Raw genomic sequence first — 18,478 nt, forward strand, 5'->3', positions numbered from 1 at the left:
GCCCAGCACTTGGATGCTGTCAGGATGAGGGACGTGCCAAGGGGATGCTCTTCTGAGCGGGGATGCAGGGTCCTCCAGCTGCCTCCACGGAGGTGCGGTGCCTTCACTTGTAACTTTCCTGGAACATAGACGCACCCGCCCTGTGACGCAAGACATTGGCGGTGAAGTCGGTTGCCCAGTTCCTCCCTCCATCCTTCACCTCTGCCCACGGCCTCTGGATGATCCGGGCAAAAGATTCTGCGGGACACAGACCCCGAGACTCTCCCTGCAACTTCCTAATGCCAGGGTTTGAAAGCCATTCTTTTAGCCTCTAAATTTCTTCTTCAAAGGGAAATTTGCCCACAAGTCAAGTGAATGAGCAAAGAACTGCTCAGGATTTATTTTCTAATTTATAATCTTATTTTTTGTTTTGGAAAGGATCGCCGGTGTGAAGCCGAACCTGAGGCCGGCTTCCCCCATCCCGTGCCAACCCCTCATCCCGGGGCCTCGTCGTGGTTCCCCACACTCTGGTGATGGCAATGCCTGAATCACCCACCCCCCTTTAGTCACAGCGCCGCCGCCGGGAGACCTTTGGGGCACCCTGGGGTGCAAGTAACCAAGCCAGGACCAGAAAGTGGGGCTAGCTCAGGGCTGGGTTCCCAGCAAGAACTCTCCGAGAGCACAGGGACCAACCCGAGTATGAGGGCATGCACTGCACAAGTGGGGTACTGCGGGGAGCTGTGGACGTCCCTTTTTGGCGTGTTCAGAGCTTAATATGGGGAGAGAGTGACAGCACAGAGCATCTCAGATAGTGTCCTGCTGGACAGCGCTGTGCTAAGTGACCGCATCTCCAAGGGTGGTCCAACCCCAACCTCTCTGAGAACATGTTAGCAAAGCAGAATCTCGGGCATCTGATCCTGGGGTGGGTGGCAGGGCAGACCCCCGTGTGTTTACAAGCCCACCAGGAAACTCAGATGCACACTCTCACCAGGCGTCTGAGGACAACTGTGTAAGTCACCAGGAAGTGTATTGATTCTTCAGTGTCTTTTCTGTGGCAGGCCATTAGTTTCATTTCTCTTGCTGCTGGAAAAGAGAGCAGCAAGGGGAGAAGCCATTTCTATAAAAGGGAAGCGGAGGGCTTCCCTGGTGGCGCAGTGGTTGAGAGTCCGCCTGCCGATGCAGGGGACACAGGTTCGTGCCCCGGTCCGGGAAGATCCCACATGCCGCGGAGCGGCTGGGCCCGTGAGCCATGGCCGCTGGGCCTGCGTGTCCGGAGCCTGCGCTCCGCAACGGGAGAGGCCACAACAGTGAGAGGCCCGCGTACCGGAAAAAAAAAAAAAAAGGAAGCGGAGGAAGGGAGAGAGATGATTTGCCGGGTCTCCACTCTGCAGGTGCACAGGTAAGAGCTGGGCAGGGAGGGCTGCTTCACCACATCGTCATGCAGCAGACATGCTTTCCTTTTGAAAGGATTTTCTGGTAAACATAGCTTGGGCCGGAAGGCTGGAGACAGAAAGATACGTGTCTGAAGCTGCCTGTGTTGGTGCTGGCCTCCAGCCATCCCTGCAGGCAGAGAGCACGTTCTAGAAAGGAAGTGGCTGGACTGGGAACACAAGGGGACCCGTCTCCCCAGATCTGGCCAAAGGCCTTAGGGACACAGAGAAGTGGCTTTGGGAACTTCCGTGGAAGGTACACACCTCAGGGTGGGGAGAGAGCTTTGTGCTCTGTGATGTTGTGATTTTTAATAAGAAATATAGTAACTATAGTCACCGTGCTGTACGTTACATCTCAGAGCTGATGATACCGTATCACATTTTTGAAAGTTGCTAAGAATGTAGATCTTACAAGTCCTCATCACAAGAAAGAAATGTTAAGTATGAGGACAGATGTTAACTCATCATGGTGACTATTTCACAATACCTACAAATGTAGGAAAAAAGAGAAATATATTATTTGGTCTGTGTCAGTTCCTGACAAGGGGCTCCTAAAACCCTTGGGAGTGAAAAGAGCATCGTCTTCTGTTATGTTAATGAAGGGACTTCAGGTCGTAGTGTTTTGTTAACGAGATGGGAACCCTTTGCCTGGGGAAGCGATCCTGTGACCAGAGGGCTGAAATTTTCAGTCCCACCCCCAGCCTCCCAGAAGGGAAGAGGGGCAGGAAGTTGAGTTTAGTCACTGATGGCCAATGATTTCATCAATCATGTCTATGGAATGAAGCCTCCTTAAAACCCAAGCGGGTTTGGAGAGCTTCTGGTGAGCATGTGATTTGGGAGAGTGGCGCTCACGGGGAGTGTGGAAGCTCCCCACGCGTCCCACGCCTGCCCTCTGGGTCTTTCCATCCGGCTCTTCTTGAGTTAAATCCTTTTATAATAAGCCTGTGATCTAGTAAGTAAAACGTTTCCCTGTGAGCCGCTCTAGCAAATTATTCAACTCCAAGGAGGGGGTCATTGGAACCTCCGATTGAGCTATAGCTGGTTGCTCAGAAGCACGGGTGACAACCTGTACCTGCTAGCCATTGGCATCTGAAGTGGGCAGTGTCGACTGGGGAAAAAAAAATGCACAACGTGAGAGTTGTGAGTTAAGTTTTATTGGGGGCAGAATGAGGACTACGGCCTGGGAGATAGCATCTCAGATAACTCTGAGAAACTGCTCCAAAGAGGTAGGAGGGAAGGTCAGTGTCACATATGATTTTAGTGAAGGGGGTACGTGCAGTCAAGTGCACATTTTGACAGAGACTGACTGCTAGTCAGGGAGAGCAGAGGTCACCGTTAATGATTGTAGTGCTTTTCTAGATACGAGGAGATGCAAGCATTGGGCTCATACAATCTTCTCCTGCAAATCTCTAACTATCTGAAGACCTGTTCTGCCAGTTTTTCCCAGCGCACAGAGGGCCTCCTTCCTGATCTCCACCCTGAGCTCCTTTCAGGGGGTGTTGACCTTCGGCGACTGCAGCGGAGGGTGACCTCATCCGTGCGGAGGCAGGTGGCAAGTGACAATTTGTAGCTGACAGCAGGATGGGGTGGGAGCTGTTGAGTAGGGCTGAGCCCCTTCTGATAGCCCTGTGACACCTGATACCATGTCCTGGTAAATAGTGTCAGAATTGAGTTAACTGCTTGGTGATGTAGAAAAACACACGCCCTGGAACCGGAACCGGCATCAGAATTGAAGCCCCAGAGCCTGGCCTCAGAGCGTCAGGAGCCGTCTTGCGCGTGGTAGTGGTGGCCACCCTCAGTGGTGTCCTGGAACGCTGGCTCTTCTGAAGGGCGAGGACACCTGATTTCTAGCGTTTGCTGATTCCCCTTGTAGCAGGTACTGGTACATGGTTATGCCTTCCAAGTTTTACTTGGAGAGAGACAGGTATTGATGTCAAGTCTGCCCAGCTAAGAAAGGTATGTGAGTGTCCTAGGGCTGCCGTGGCAAAGTACCCCAGACTGGAGGGCTTAAATAACAGAAGTGTATTCTCTCCCAGGTCTGGAGGCTGGAAGCCTGAGATCAAGGCCTCAGCAGTGTTGGTTCCTCCCTGAGACCCTGAACAGAACCCTCCCTTGCCTATTCCAGCTTCTGGTCCTTGTCAGCACTCCTTGGCACTATTTGAGGAAAATATCTCAGGATGCTGAGGTCACACAGCCAGCAGGAAGAAATAATCCAGGCCACATGGTCAGCCGTGACCCGTGACCCATTCTCCATGTCTGATTGTCTGATTCTGCAGGACAATCAGACACGGAGCTCTTTCCCGCCTGCTCACACGGAGCCAGGGACTAAGCCAGGGAAGGTTTAGACTTGGATCCGAGCGTAACGACATCTTTCTTCCTCTTTCCTGGAAACTGTGGCAAAATCTCAGTGAACCAGATTTTTGTTGCTGTATTCTGCTTTTAGGAGAAATTAATTTCTCTTTACTAGGAAGGGAGATGAGATATCCCCACGGGTCCATGTGAGGGGTCATACAGATTCAGCACAGATCTGTCAAAGGAGAAAGTTTTAAATGAATTGCAGGGTTCCCCACGACGCGCGCGCGAGCCTGCCCAGCTGTGGAACTTTCCCAGCAGAATCCAGGGCCAGTGCAGGTCCTGGAGGCCAGACCCAGGGGCGGCGGTTGGTCACAGGGAGCTGGGATCCAGGCCCCTGGGACCAGCGACTCCTCTGGGACTGACTGAAGCATGTAGAAAGCTGGAAACACAGGAGAAGCAAAAAACAGTCCAAAGGAAGAGAGGGCCAGGGAGGAAGGGCTGCTCTTCAAGATGGCGTTTCTGAACCCTACCCATGACTAACGGTAACGCTCTGCCTTGAGGTTTCAAAATCGGAATGGCGTTACTGTTTCCTCATTATCGAAGTAACACACTATTCGTGAGAATCCTGAGTCTGTGGGTTTCTAGCCATGGGACGGTGTCTCGGGTGCTTCACTTGTCTGAACCTCACTTCCCATCTTATAGAATAGGGAAAACGGAAATGAAATCCGACAGCACGTGAGACTCCACGCACACGTGAAAAGCGCAAAGGAGACACCCGTGTGGTCGCCGAGCCCCTGAGAACTTCACCTGAGCCTGCTCCTGGCCTCTCTCCCCGCCCAGCTCTGCCCAGCCCGCCTGTCCATGTGTCTGGCCAGCTGTCCCGTCACCCCGTCGCCATCCCTGACTCCTCCCTCAGGCAGTTTCCACCCACACCCACCCTCACGATGCTTCAGAATCTCCCCTTCGCTCTCACAGCAGATGTTCCCAAATTTTCTCCGTCCTGGGCACCCTGACTGTCTCAATAATAGGTTCATGGTGCCCCGACCAAAAGACACGCCCAATAGTTCTGTTGATTCATGAGTTAGGTCCAAAGAACTCAGTAATCGTAGGTAACGTGGTGGCCAACCGACATCCCTGTGTATCCTGGGAAGTTCTGATGACCCCAAGTGTACCTGCCAGTTTGCTGAGGTTCCCCAAGACGCCTGGGCCCCCAGTTTGGGGACACAGTTTTGCAGCCTTGGCTAAGTCCCTTTTATCACCTGTTCATCCCTCATGGGTCTTATCTGTGATGTTAGTCGTCTCAGCACAATGTGGGGGCATCTTCAACAGAGGGGGCACCGTCCCCATGGTCCCAGCTGTCCATGTTGGGATGAATTCGCTCTCCCAGCTATTCCAGGGCTGGGTGGACCGGAAGGTGGTCAGAAACGAGGCGACAGTCCAGTCTGGGGGGAGGTGGGAGACTGAGCGCGGGCTGCACGGCTGTGCTGGTGTGTGCGGCCAGGCCGGTGGACGGCTCTGGGCTTCCTGACGTGTCCTCAGGTTGAGCCACAACCCCAGCTCTGCCCGTGAGCACCTTCCCTCTGGCGGGACTGAGTTACATCCTTTTGTAATAAACTGTCCTCTGCTGGGACGGAGATCAGCACAGCCTCCATCCTTGCAGGTGATGGAGGACACACAAAGGGGCCACGGATGACTCACAACGATTCTCTCCTGCCCCTTCAGTGCTCCCTCCGTCCACCTCCTCCTTTGCCCACTCCTGGGCTGCTTCTTCCCCTGGGCTGCTGGTCACGCTCTCGTAAGTGGACACAGCCCATTGCCCCTGCACGGATCTAGGTGGGAAGTAGGGACAGGCAGGGTTCCTCTAGGGTGCTTTGGGTCCTGCCCCGTGAGAGGGAAGGCAGGAGACCCCCTCTCTGCAGGTGATCTCAGTGACACTCGTGTGGCACGGGCCATCTCTCTCCTGTCCACAGCTGCTCTTATGCCTTCAGCCTCTTTTTTTTTTTTTTTTTCGGTACGCGGGCCTCTCACTGTTGTGGCCTCTCCCGTTGCGGAGCACAGGCTCCGGACGCGCAGGCTCAGCGGCCATGGCTCACGGGCCCAGCCGCTCCGCGGCATGTGGGATCTTCCCGGACCGGGGCACGAACCCGTGTCCCCTGCATCGGCAGGCAGGCACTCAACCACTGCGTCACCGGGGAAGCCCCAGCCTCTTAGCTTCTTCTTTTTTTTTTTTTTTTTCTCGGTACACGGGCCTCTCACTGTTGTGGCCTCTCCCGTTGCGGAGCACAGGCTCCGGACGCGCAGGCTCAGCGGCCATGGCTCATGGGCCCAGCCTCTCCGCGGCATGCGGGATCTTCCCGGACCGGGCACGAACCCGCGTCCCCTGTGTCGGCAGGTGGACTCTCAACCACTGTGCCACCGGGGAAGCCCAGCCTCTTATCTTTATATCATTAAAGCGAGCTTGGGGCCCCTCACTTGATATGATCCTGCCGCCCCATCCTGCCACACAGAAGCCCTGACACCAATGCTCCTCCATGCCACACCTCCCAGCCGCTCTGTGGAACCACTGCCTCTTCCGCTGCAGCCTCTTCCCCCCACCACCCTGGATGCTCCAACTCCCACCCCTCCCCCCAGAAAGGCAGAGGACGTACAGGCTCCCCGAGACTAGCTCTTTCATGCCCCGCTCTAAAGTGCCACAGTCAAACCATAACACGAGAATAATCTTTGGCCTTGGGAACAGGAGCCGAGGCACAAAGCCAAGCCTGCGGCAGCTAGGACCACCCACAGCTCGGCCTGAGCCTCCACACTCCCAAGGCCAGGGCTGCGTGGGGCAGAGGGTCTCTTTCCCTCTTTGACAAAAAGAAGCACTCGATCCACCAGGAGCGCAAACTCCTCCAGCTGGGCCCTCTGCAAAGTAATCTCCTGAGTTTTTATATTAAGCAAGTTAATATAATTTTACTATAAGTTCCTTATATTAAGGAGATTAAATAAATCCCTGGATATGGGTTTTTTTGGGGGGAGAGGGTGGGCCGCACCACTCATCTCTGTTCCCCGACTGGGGATTGAACCTGGGACACAGCAGTGAAAGCACCGAATCCTAACTACTAGACCACCAGGGAACTCCACTGGATACGTCCTTTAGGGCAATTTTATTAATGAAAAAAAAAAAAGCAGAGATGTTTTGCATGAGATCATATTTTCTCTTGATACTTGCTGGAAGGCTAGGTGTTTTGTAAAACGAAGAATTTCACTGGGGAGTATGGTAGCGTGGGAGACTGTGAGATGCGGAACACATCAAAGGCTAAACCACAGGGACTGAGAGAAATTCAGAAGAACAGGAAGATACAAAACAGCTGGAAGAAATCCAGATTTATTTTTGGTCCCCAACCAGAGGGAGGGGCTGTCTGAGAGCCCTTTCCTCTAAAGCTAGCTTACGCCACGGGGCGCTCCGAGGGCTAGGCGCCAGCGGTTCCTGGCCAGGTAGTGTCTGCATCGTTCCCACGCAGCCCCAAACATTGGGATCGGCCGACAGGTTGGCTGTGAGGCTGGCCTTCCAACCAATTCACTCGTGAGTTTGTGCAGAGCGATCTCACTGCCCTTCATCCACAAGAGGGAACAGAAGTGCTGGCTTAGGATTTGAACACAGAGGTAAGGGCGCTCCTTCCACTTGACAGCCTTCCCAGGGCTCCCCGGGGAGCAGGGCCAAACCTGGGGATCCCCCTTCGCTTACAGTCTCGGGGTCAGTGGGGCTGCCCACTCAGAAGAGTGCCGGTAGAAGACCTTCTCTGCCTTCTTCCAGCCCAAACCCAAGTGTCAGGTCCAGCCCTAACAATGCCCTAACAATGCCAGGAAAGGCCAGGGCACAGCCCAGACAGGACGAGGCAGAGAGGCCAGCCCCCTCCCAAGAAAGGAGGTGCCCCTGGGCTGGGCTTTCTGAGCCCCCCAGGAGAAAGTGGTGCTTCTTCCAGTTCCCTGAGCTCATACTGACCTCAGGACATTTGCACTTATGTTTCCTCTGCCAGGCTCCTCCCAGGTCCTCAAATGTTTGCTCCTCTGCTCCTTCATTTCCTGTACACGGACACACCCTCAAACAGACTCCCTACCCCCTGACAGCTGACCCCTGGCTCTATAGGCCACTACCTTTCTTCCAGACACTTCATGGTCACCTGGGGTTATATCATTGTCGGTTGTCTTATTTGTTTGTGGGGTGTCCCTGACAGAATGTATATACTAGAAGCAGGGACTTTATCTGTCTTGATCACCACTGTACCCCCATGGCAGGAACTACCTGGCACATAGTAGGTCCTTGTATTAGTTTGCTCAGGACACCATAACAAAGTGTCACAGGCTGGGTGACTTAAACAACAGAAATTTATTTTCTCACAGTCTGGAGGCCAAGAGTCCAAGATCAATGGGTCATTAGGGTTGGTTTCTCCTGAGGCCTCTCTCCTGGGTGTGTAGACGGCCGTCTCCAGTACAGACACACTCAGGTCCTGGGGGATAGGACTCCAACACAGGAACTTGGGGACGTGATTCAGCCCATATCAGTCCTCAAAGCATACTTGTTGAATGAATGAATGAATGAACAAATCACCCTCATTTTTAAAAACAGGTCAGTGGCACACACAAAGTTGTGAATGTGCGTATGTGCCGTCTGAGGAAGACAAACTGTTCGGCCCGGCATTCAGAGGTGCTATAAAATATGAAAAGGTAGGTTACGACCAAATGTTTTAGGAACTCTGTTCTGAAAGAAAACATGACAGAGGTTTTTAGAAAGGGCAGTGACACGATGAGACCAGGAGTTTAGAAGGAAAAGGGCCACAATGTGTGCACAGGGGCCGCTGTCGAGGAGAGGGGACGGACGGAGGGCTGGACTGCAGGACCACAGCTGGACACGGGGTACCAGTGGACGCCCCAAAGGCCAGCTACGGGGGAGGGGCCACCTCAAGACTCCAGTCCTCCCCACTGGTTAGTGCCCTGGGGCTGGCATAAAAAATTCCCCAAACTCGGACGCAAAAAACAAGACATTTATTCTCTCCTGGTTCCGGAGGCCGGAAGTTCCAGGTCGAGGCGTCGGCAGAATTAGTTCCTCCTGGAAGTGTGAGGGAGGATCCCTTCCAGGCCTCTATCCCAGCTTCTGGGGTTCCTGCCCCCCTTGGGGTTCCTCGGCTTGGGGTAGCCTCCCTCCAATCTCTGTCTCTGTCGCCCTCTGGCTGTGGGTCTCTGGGTCTCAAATCCTCTCTGCCTGTCTCTTCTTGGATTTCGGGCCCACCCTCATCTCCAAATTCTTATCAGTTACATCTGCAAGCGACCTTTTTCCAAATAAGGTCACATCCACGTGTCCAGGTGGACATGCATTTGGTGGGGGGGGGGGGTGGAACCATTCCACTCGCTGTATCCACTGTGCTCCCAGTGGAGGTCATAGCAGGAAAGGGCTCATGACCCAGAGCCGCTGGCTGGCCTCTGGGCCCTGACTTAGGCCAGTAACTGGACCTCGGCGCTTCAGCTTCTTGACCTGGAGAAATGAAGATTGGCAGCTAACACGTAGGGTTGTCGTGAAAATGAAATGAGCATCTTAGAGCAGCGCTAGGTGAGGCCGGCACTCAGTACCGCCAGCTCTTTCTAGGGTGCTGACGACCTGATTATAGGCCCCGTGGAGAAGCAAGAGACCCAATCAACCATTTCTCCCAGGCCCCCCAGCAGCCTGACCTAGTCTGTGTGAGAAACAATGACGGCAGGGCAGAGATTGGCTTCAGACGGACCCAGGAGGGGCTGCCTGTCGTCTCTCTGAACCTTACGGTCTCCTGTCCAGTCCTGAACCTCAGGTGACATGGAGCCCATCAGAAGTAACAGCGGGACATTCAAACTCTCCTGTGGAAGCGTGGAGTTCACTCGTCCCCAGGCCCTGGGGGCCCATGGAGACCCCTCTTGTGCTCTGCGCCTGTGTGTTGCCATCTGCCCCTCTTGCAGACGGGGCCTCTGCTGGGCTCCTGGCCTCCCCTGTGTGCAGAGGGTGGGTTGTACAGGGCTGGGCAAGGCAGAGCCGGAAAAAATGCAGCCCTGGGGAGGTCTGCTGGGGGACGTTTGGCCACGTTCCCAACTTGTGTCTTTGTAGAGCTTGCCAGGAATATCGGAGGTGCTGAGCAGTGGTGACCGCACCCACCAGCTTCCCAGGAGACAGCTGGTGCCTAAGCCCTACGTGCAGCTCAGTTTCCTCCCAACACTGTCCCAAAGAAGAAATGAATTCCTTCCAGCAGCAGCCACTACTGCCACCGAGCGCAGCACCTGGACAGATGATGTACCCCCCAAACTGGCAGGGGAGAGGAAAGGACCCGGTTTTCCTCGCCAAGGGCTTCAATCTGCTGAATTTGAACCACCAGCAGCCAGGAGGAAACAGGGACGGGCAGACGTCAAAGGTAAGTCGGTTGCAGGTATGGCCAGGAAGGGTGCATCCCAGCAGCCCCCAGGGGTTGTGGGGGCGGGTAAAGGCGGGAAATAAAACCTGCGAGTCTGGTCCAGCCCCAGGTGCACAACTAGTGTCCGCCTCTCTCCTGGGCACTTCCAACAAGCACCAGGGACAGATACAGTCTCTGGGGGCAGCAATGGCCTTCCTGGACATGAATCTGGGGGCTCCGTTCCCTGTGCTGGGGTCTCCTTCCTGGGAGCTTTGCCTCCAGCTATGACTAACGCTGTCATCACTGCCAGACTGCCTTCCCCACCCCACCCCAGCTCAGCAGCCGTGGGCCCACTCCTCTCCCCCCTCCAGCTGGGAACGCCTGCCCCCTGGCACCAGATGGCCTGTCTCTGCCTGTCTCCATCTCCGTCTCCAGCCCCAGCCAAATATTCCCCCCAGCAGCAGAAGCAAATCCTCCACAGGACGAGAGCACAGGGGCCTCCCTACAGGCACATCCCGATCCACCTCTCATCCCTCCTGTTTCTAATTCAGCCACAAACTCCCGAAGGTGGTGGGAGCCCCATCGGAGGCCAAGACCGGGAAGTCTGTTGTGTCTCTTCCAGGGGCTTGAGAACAACCTGTACAACAAGTACGAGGAGAAGGTGCGGCCCTGCATTGACTTCATCGACTCCCTGCAGGCTCTGGGCGTGGAGCAGGGCCTGGCCCTGCCCACCATCGCTGTCACTGGGGACCAGAGCTCGGGCAAGAGCTCCGTGCTGGAGGCGCTATCGGGGGTCGCCCTTCCCAGAGGCAGCGGTAAGCTCTGCCGGGCCAGCCTCCTGCAAGCCACAAGGCATCCCGGGGACCAGTGGGCTCAGGAGAGGTCGCTGGGAAGGCCCCCGGGAGGGCAGCTCCCACAGGCCCTGGACGGCTGCGTCTGGAGTGCGTGGTGTGGGCCGGGGGGCCGGGGGGCAGGGCCCTGGGTGTTCCTGCTGCCCCTAGTTTCTGTCAGTAGTCATCGCTGAGCCTGTATCAGTCGGTTTCTTTCTAGTCATCTTTCTAACGTTGTAGAAGCATTTCTTCTTTGATCTTGTTAATTTGTGAGTTTCAGGTAACATGTGAAGTCTTTTTGAAGAATTTTCTCAACGCTTTGAGAAGCTATTAGCCAGGATCATGGTGTGATAAGACACAATGTTTCCTTTAAAAACATCTGTTTGTTTGGCCATGCTGTGCAGCATGCAGGATCTAGTTCCCCAACCGGGGATCAAACCCACACTCCCTGCAGTGCAGGGACATGCATCTTAACCACTGGACCGCCGGGGAAGTCCCTGTTTCCTTTAAACATTTTTAAAGTGTGTGTAGAGTTAAAAAGCTGTTGTACATTTCTGATTTAATAAAATAATTATAAAGGAAAAAAACAAGGAAAGAGATGGCATCCTGTAGTGGGTAGAGGTTCCCCTGTCCTGGTTCCCTCCCTCATTCCCATCTCCTGCCAGCACTGCCCATCGGCCAAACCCAACCAGAACCCAGGGGGCCAGGGCTGCCCCCTGGGCACAGAGGAGGGAGTGGGGATGCCGGAGGGCTGCCAGGACCCTGCACAGCCCCCAGTGAGAGCGCCCTGGCCTGCGCCTCCTCCTGACTACAGGCAGCTGGTCCTTTACTCCAGAGTCTCCTGTGAGTTTCCCACCAGCCCCAGTGCCTGACATGTGATGGTGTCAGAGTGGGGACAGGGCTCCTCCCCTCCGCCCTGGGTTCAGCATTTTGGGGAGAGAAACAACAGAGCAGAGAGTCTGGAGGCCAGTGTGGCCATGGCAGTCTTGTGAGGCAGGCAGGTAGCCCTGGACATACCTGCCTTGTGGGACAGTGCTGTGTGCTGCCTCCACACCCGAACGGGAGAGGCTTGGAGGGGCCGGACAGGGTCAGGCGGATCTCACCGCTTCACATCCTGCCTGTCCGGGCCCTGGGCTTCCACCCGGACCATGCCCCAGGCCTTTCTAGGGCCCGGGGGAAAGTGATGGGGCTTGGAGATTTCTGTACCTAGGCCCTAGAGATTTCAGATGAGGCCTCTGGGGACACCGGGGAGAATAGGAGCAAAGGGCACGTGTGAACGCTTCTTTTTAAGGGAAACAGGTTGTTTGGGAAAGTCTCAGGAATCATAACCAGGTGTCCGCTGGTGCTGAAACTGACAAAGCAGGAGTGCAAGTGGACAGGGAGAATCAGCTGCCGGAAGACGGAGCTCCAGGTGCAAGACCCCTCGGGTGGAGAGGGAAATACGTAAAGGTAGGGCCCTGCGGGCGGCTACAGGTCGGCTCCTTCTAGCCCCAGTCATCATCGGTCATCGGGGCCTCTCCAGCTCCACAGCAGGCACCCGTCTCTCCTTTCCAGGCTTTTCCATGTGCCAGTGCCCCTGCCTCAAATGCCGTCCCTCACATGCCGTCCCTGGTCCATGCCTGCCTAATTCCTACTCTTTCTTTGGGTCTCAGTTTACCTGCCCCTCCTCTGGGAAGTGTCCCCTACAGGACCCCCGGCCCCAGCTACCCTGGTCACTGCCGGGTATGTGTGTCCCAAGGAGCTGCTCCAACCTAATGTGGCTGCTTGCCTGTGGCCACGTCCCTGTCCCCATCCAAGGCAGCTTCCCCCAGCACTGACCCCACCCACCCATCATTTCTGGAAGCCAACAGTTGAGATTAGCCTTCGGTAAGCACAGAATGAGCAGAAGCCTCAGCTGCTCCTGGAATCCACTTCTGTACCTGCTCGGAGGGGACCCTGGAGGTCACGCCCTCGCAACCCTGCCCCCTAGGTCCCCGAGCATGCCCACCCCTCCCCCGGGCTTCTCCCCCTTCCTGCTCTCAAGCTGGGCTCAGCAGGGCAGGCGGAAATCAACCCTGATCATAACAGGAAACCCTGCAGCCACAGCTCCCGTTCCAGGGAGCTGGGCTTCTTCCTTACTAAGCAATAAACTTAGCATATCAGGCTGGGGTTCTTACATGACTCCGTGGGCTCAGCACCCCGAGAAGCCTGTTGTCTCAGCTGGCTCACCAGAGGGATCCCTCCCCAAATAGAGACGTACTGCCCCAATTCTAGCATCCACACCTCAGAACAGAAACTTCTTGAGACCCTCGATTGCCAAGTTTCCTAGCTTCCGATAATAAAAGTTCTGCACCCTCTGTGCCAGCCATGCCTGTCCTGGGCTGCCTCATGCCCGGCACATCCTGCAGCCCTGTCCAGATCTGCCCAGACTCTCTCTAGCCATGAGCTCTGCGGGCAAGACTAGGACGGCACCATGGGTGCCAGCTTGGGTGAACGTTCTGTGTAAGGATGTATAATGAGCTTCTTTAGAATAGTGTCTTGGAACGCTGGTCCACTGCTGATGGGAGGGCACGTTGCTGTAACCACTTTGGAAAACTGGCACAATGTCCACTCAGGCTGGAGGTGTGCCCACCCCATGATGCCCCCAAACTCCAGTCCTGAGTACACCCCCAGCCAAAAGGTGCACCAAAAGTCAGCTTCCAGAATTTTCATAGCAGCACCCTTGTGATCGCCACCCCCGCCCGCCATTGGAAACCACACACTGTCCATCAACAGTAGACTGGATCGAGGCACAGGGTGGAATAACACATGGTAATGAAAAGGAAGAGCCCTCGGCTATAAGCACTAATACAGGGTCCAGCCTGTGAAACTCACCAAGCCACCTGCTTAAGACAATGGGTACTTTCCGGTACTGTATGGTACACTTCAGTACAAAGTTACAAACTCGTATCTTAGGTCTGACCCTGAATGATAATTAAGGCAGGAAAAGTTTACAGAGGAACAGCCTGGCTGTCATCCCCCCACCCCAACTTCTATCTCTAGAGAATCAGGCAATTAATCAGGGCTGTGCCCTAAGTTCCCTGCCTATTTCTCACATCAGGGCTGTCCCCAAATATAGGTGAAATATGTAGCTGCCCACAGGTTTCACTGCTTCTGCTAAGTTGGGTTGTTCATTTGGACTCTCGGCTTTTCTCCTCTCGGTCTCTGTAGCCCAGGATGCCGTAGCTGCGAATGGAGTTGGCATTAGCCACGAGCTCATTAGTCTGGAGATCACCTCCCCTGAGGTTCTAGATCTGACCTTCCTTGATCTTCCCGGCATCACCAGGGTGGCCGTGGGAAACCAGCCCCATGATGTCGGACTGCAGATGCGCCTTTCTGGAACTCGGGAATGGGTCCCACGCTAAGTTCGGGAGACTTCTGAGGTCTCTGCCGGCAGCCCCAAGGGCTCTGGTGCACCTTCCCAGCCCTCACTCTGAGTAGCTGGGGAGGAAACTGGGGTAGGACCATCTAGGGCTGGGGCCTCATAACTCAGATTCTGACAAGGGCCTGAAAGGTCATGGAAACAGGAGAAGTTGACTCCGTGGCACTGGAGGTGTATAATGTTGTCCAATGTTGTCCTGTGAGAATGTTGGCCCAGTGTTACCACTATCCCGATATTTAAAAGAAGCCAGAAATTGGATTTTTACATGGGATCTGCCAATTTTAGCAACAGTTTTTTAAACTAACGCTACGTAAGTCAATCGGAACTCAGACTGTTATCTCTGATCAGGGGCAGAAAGGCACAATGCACAGGAATGAGAACTGCAGACCAGCAGTGACCCAGTACAAACCGACAGCCACTGAGCCCTGGGCTTCTTTGCCAAAGACCTTCCCCCCTAAGGTTTCCTGAGGACACAGTCGTCACTGGGATGCCAGAGTCACACGTGATCTTTGGGCTGGGTTCACCCCAACAGCAGCCTTGTCAAGCCTTTGCCAGCCCAGCTCACACAGAGGCCAAGGAGACGAGGATGGTCTCAGGAGCGGGGTTGGGGTCCAGGGTGTAAAGGGACAAGGTGGAGGATGGGGAGAAGGTGATACCCTCCTGCCCTAGGACTGGGGTCACTTAACTGCCCTCCTCCCTTTGACGGGAGGCACTTCCGGTGTTGGGAACTCAACAATAGCCCAACTAGGATTGTGTCAGTCCTTTCTGGATGGGGTCTCTGCTAGCTCCACTGTCTTGGGCAGTTAAATTACTCTTTCTTCCTATATCCAAATCACCATTCTCTGTCTCTCTAGGAGCAGTGTAGTTAGGTCATTTCCCTTACTGCGTTAAGGGACTAATTCCTCATTTCTTACCCCACTTCATTCAGCAAACAGGTGGGACTTCCTAGGGTATGAGAAAGATGCTTGCCTGGGGTCAGAGCACGCTGCTTCTTCCTGCCATAATCTCAGGAGTGTCACAGGGAAGATCTGTCGATGAAGGAGGGGTCTCATCTAGCCATAGGAATCAGGGAGTCTTTGAAAAAGAAGAAACATCAGTGATGAGCTTTGGAGGATAAGTAGGACATCAACAGAGAGCTCAATAAGGGCAAGTGGGTGGACATTCCAGAGGAAGGGGACAGGTTAAGTCAAAGCCCAGAAGTGTAAAACCTGGGTCATGCTCTGGGATGTCTAGCCGTGCTCTTGGGTGACCAGAGACGTATTCCTCCTTTGTTATTCCTTGGCATCAGATCAAGGCACTTATCAAAAAGTACATCCAGAGGCAGCAGACAATCAGCTTAGTGGTGGTCCCCTGCAACGTGGACATCGCCACCACGGAGGCACTGAGCATGGCTCAGGAGGTGGACCCCGATGGAGACAGGACCATAGGTAAGAAGAAAGAACCAAGCTTCTAGAGGACAGGAAGCCAGGGGGAGACCCCTCATATATTTAGAAGGTCCTGGAATGTAGCTCTGTTACAGGCACCCACATCCTGCCTTAGATCCAAGTGCTGTTCTCAGGGAAGCTCCATGGGCTCGGGGTGGAGTCGAGCACAGCAGATGGGTCACCCTCACTGACAGTCAGGGTTAGATGTGTGGCCAACATTTGGAGGTTCTTTGCCCTCCTTCCTATCATCGCTTATTTGCATTCTTGAACCATTCTGGATGGGGGAGGAGAAATGCCTTATTTGTTCTCCCACAGTGGTCCAGAAAGGAGAAAGTGACCCATCAGCTCTGCAGTTCCACAGGTAAAGTTCTTGTGAGTCCCTGGTGCATGGAAAAGACTTTCCCAGGTCCTGTATGAACATACTCAGGGAACATACTTCCAGGCTTACCTTGGAGCACAGGTGTCTGCAGAATTTATATTCAAGCAGAATGCTTCCTGGGGCAGATGGGTTCCCTTAAATTTCTTTTTTTTAAAAAAAGTCACTCTGGAAGGCATTATAGGGGACTTGGTTTAATCCTGGGTTTGAATCCTTGTTCTACCACTTACTGGCTACATATCCTTGGGAAAATAATAGCTGCTATTTAAAAATTTTTAATATTATTATTCAATATCACTTCTCTCCCAATCACTTCACCTACCCGTTGAGTTTGCCTTCCTGAAAATTTGCAAGTCATTTTCCTCCACTAAATGGATGCTCAGTATATCATTGCCTTTTCCACTTTTTCCTCAACAAATGCCTAGTTTTCCAGTAAGGATAAAAATGACACTAGGGGAATATAGCTCAAGTGTAATGTGTTATTATATGCCAGACTACACCTGTGCCGTGTTAGCTGCTGACTTCTACAGGTGTCTAGAGCACATTGAACCAGAGAGAAAACTCAGGTTTTGGGTCATGAGTCATTGTGCAGTTAGAAGTCATTAGGGATGTCTTATTGACGACCACAGAAGACAATATCATCTGTTCAGTAGATTGATCTATTTGGATATCAGTGTCTCCATAGCAATTGAATAACACCAGTAATAGTTTTCTGTTCTTCTCATTAGCCACACACTCTAATAACCAAAAGTTCTTGCTCAGTATTAGCTATTATTGTTATAAATTCAGCTAAGTACTATAACCATAGAGTATACACAATCTGACCTCAGTATATTCCGAACAGCATTATAACATCAATGCAAACTTTCCATGCATTCTAGGGTCAAGTACAGAAATAGAGAACGGTGTGCTAGGTTTAAAAAGGAAATGCAATATACACTCATGTGCACAGCAGCCGTATTCACAACAGCCCAAATGTGGAAGCAAACCAAGTGTCCATCAAGAACACAGTCACTTGGAAATCAAAGCTTCTGGTCCAATGTGAGCAGGAAGGAGTGAGGGCAGGAACATGAGAGAGGAAGGAGGGAGGACGTCGAAGGAGGTACCCACCAGAAGAGGCAGAGTGAGTCTGCGACAGGAGACATTAGAGAGAGGGCACAGACCCTCCTTACAGTAGGGGATGACGTGTTTTGGGAAGCATGGTGATGGAGTGGATCGGTTCTGATGATGTATGTTGCCTAAGTGTCTGGTACCCAGCAACCACCCAAGAGACATTTGTTACATGAATTACACAAGGCAGTTCATGAGCTGAGTGAATGGGTGAGTGAAGAAAAGTACAAGTAAGAGGAGTGACGATGGTATGAATGAATGAACGGGCTGTCAGGCGCTGGGCCATCAGGGCTGCAGGAGGCTTTGCTGATCATGGCCAATAAAAGATCCCGTAGCCTAGCAGCATTCCATATATTTGAGTAGAGAACAACCTCTCCAGTGCCCTTCTCTAATCACCTCACAGGAATTCTGACCAAACCAGATCTAGTGGACAAGGGCACTGAGAAAGGTGTCCTGAAAGTCATGCAGGACCTCACATACCATCTCAAGAGAGGTTATATGATAGTGAAGTGTCGGGGTCAGCAGGAGGTCACGAACAAGCTGAGCTTGGCCGAAGCAACCAAGGAGGAAATGATGTTCTTTCAAACACATCCGCACTTCAGGTAAGATTCTTTAGGACAACCTTGGACTCCATGGAAAGCAGCCCCGCCTACCGGAATTGGCCTAGATGACTACCAAATTATATATAAAAATTATACAATGGGCATAACCTACCCTCGTCTTTATTTCGGTGTTAAAGTTATTGGCTTACTTAAAGAAACCATTTTTTCTTGGACTCTGATGAAAAATTGTAATAGGGTATTTCATAAGGCAGAGCACACTTCGGTTTCTCAAAATGTTTTCACTTGCTTTCTCATTTGAGTCCCACAAAATCTTGCAAAACACTGGGATGTTTCCCGTTGAATCGGGTACTTTTTTCCTTTCACTTTATTTAGGAACTTGCTGTCCCTGAACAGCAAGTCCAGGGGGAGAAGGATAATAAGATATAGAGGTCACTCTTGCTTTAAGGAGAGACGGTGGGAAAAATGGTGAATTTTTGCAGACCAGGTTTGCTACTTACTCTGTGCCCTTGGGAGATGACTCAGCCTCGCTGAGTTTTTGCTTTCTCATCCTGCTAATTCTTCACAGGATTGTGGTTAGGATTAAATAATATGCCACACGCACGTGTTCTGGCCAGCACTCTATACATACCACCCTGGTTCCTTGTTCCTCTCTGCTCCTGCCCTGAATGGAAGAAACAGA

At 53.1% G+C, this 18,478-nt stretch overlaps 1 protein-coding gene across 1 annotated transcript; it reads left to right on the forward strand.

The window, feature by feature from the left end:
* The first annotated feature begins 1,386 nt into the window (after positions 1-1,386).
* Positions 1,387-17,945, forward strand: LOC101282697 (interferon-induced GTP-binding protein Mx2). Its single transcript, XM_033418341.2, is given in 8 exon segments — positions 1,387-7,349; positions 9,817-10,117; positions 10,719-10,911; positions 12,246-12,351; positions 12,353-12,375; positions 14,116-14,297; positions 15,615-15,753; positions 17,640-17,945. Coding segments are annotated over 7 exon segments (1,023 nt in total). The 5' UTR covers positions 1,387-7,349; positions 9,817-9,940; the 3' UTR covers positions 17,843-17,945.
* The last annotated feature ends 533 nt before the right edge of the window (positions 17,946-18,478 follow it).

Source organism: Orcinus orca, chromosome 5 (genome assembly GCF_937001465.1).
Source record: "Orcinus orca chromosome 5, mOrcOrc1.1, whole genome shotgun sequence".
Taxonomy (NCBI): Eukaryota; Metazoa; Chordata; class Mammalia; order Artiodactyla; family Delphinidae; genus Orcinus; species Orcinus orca.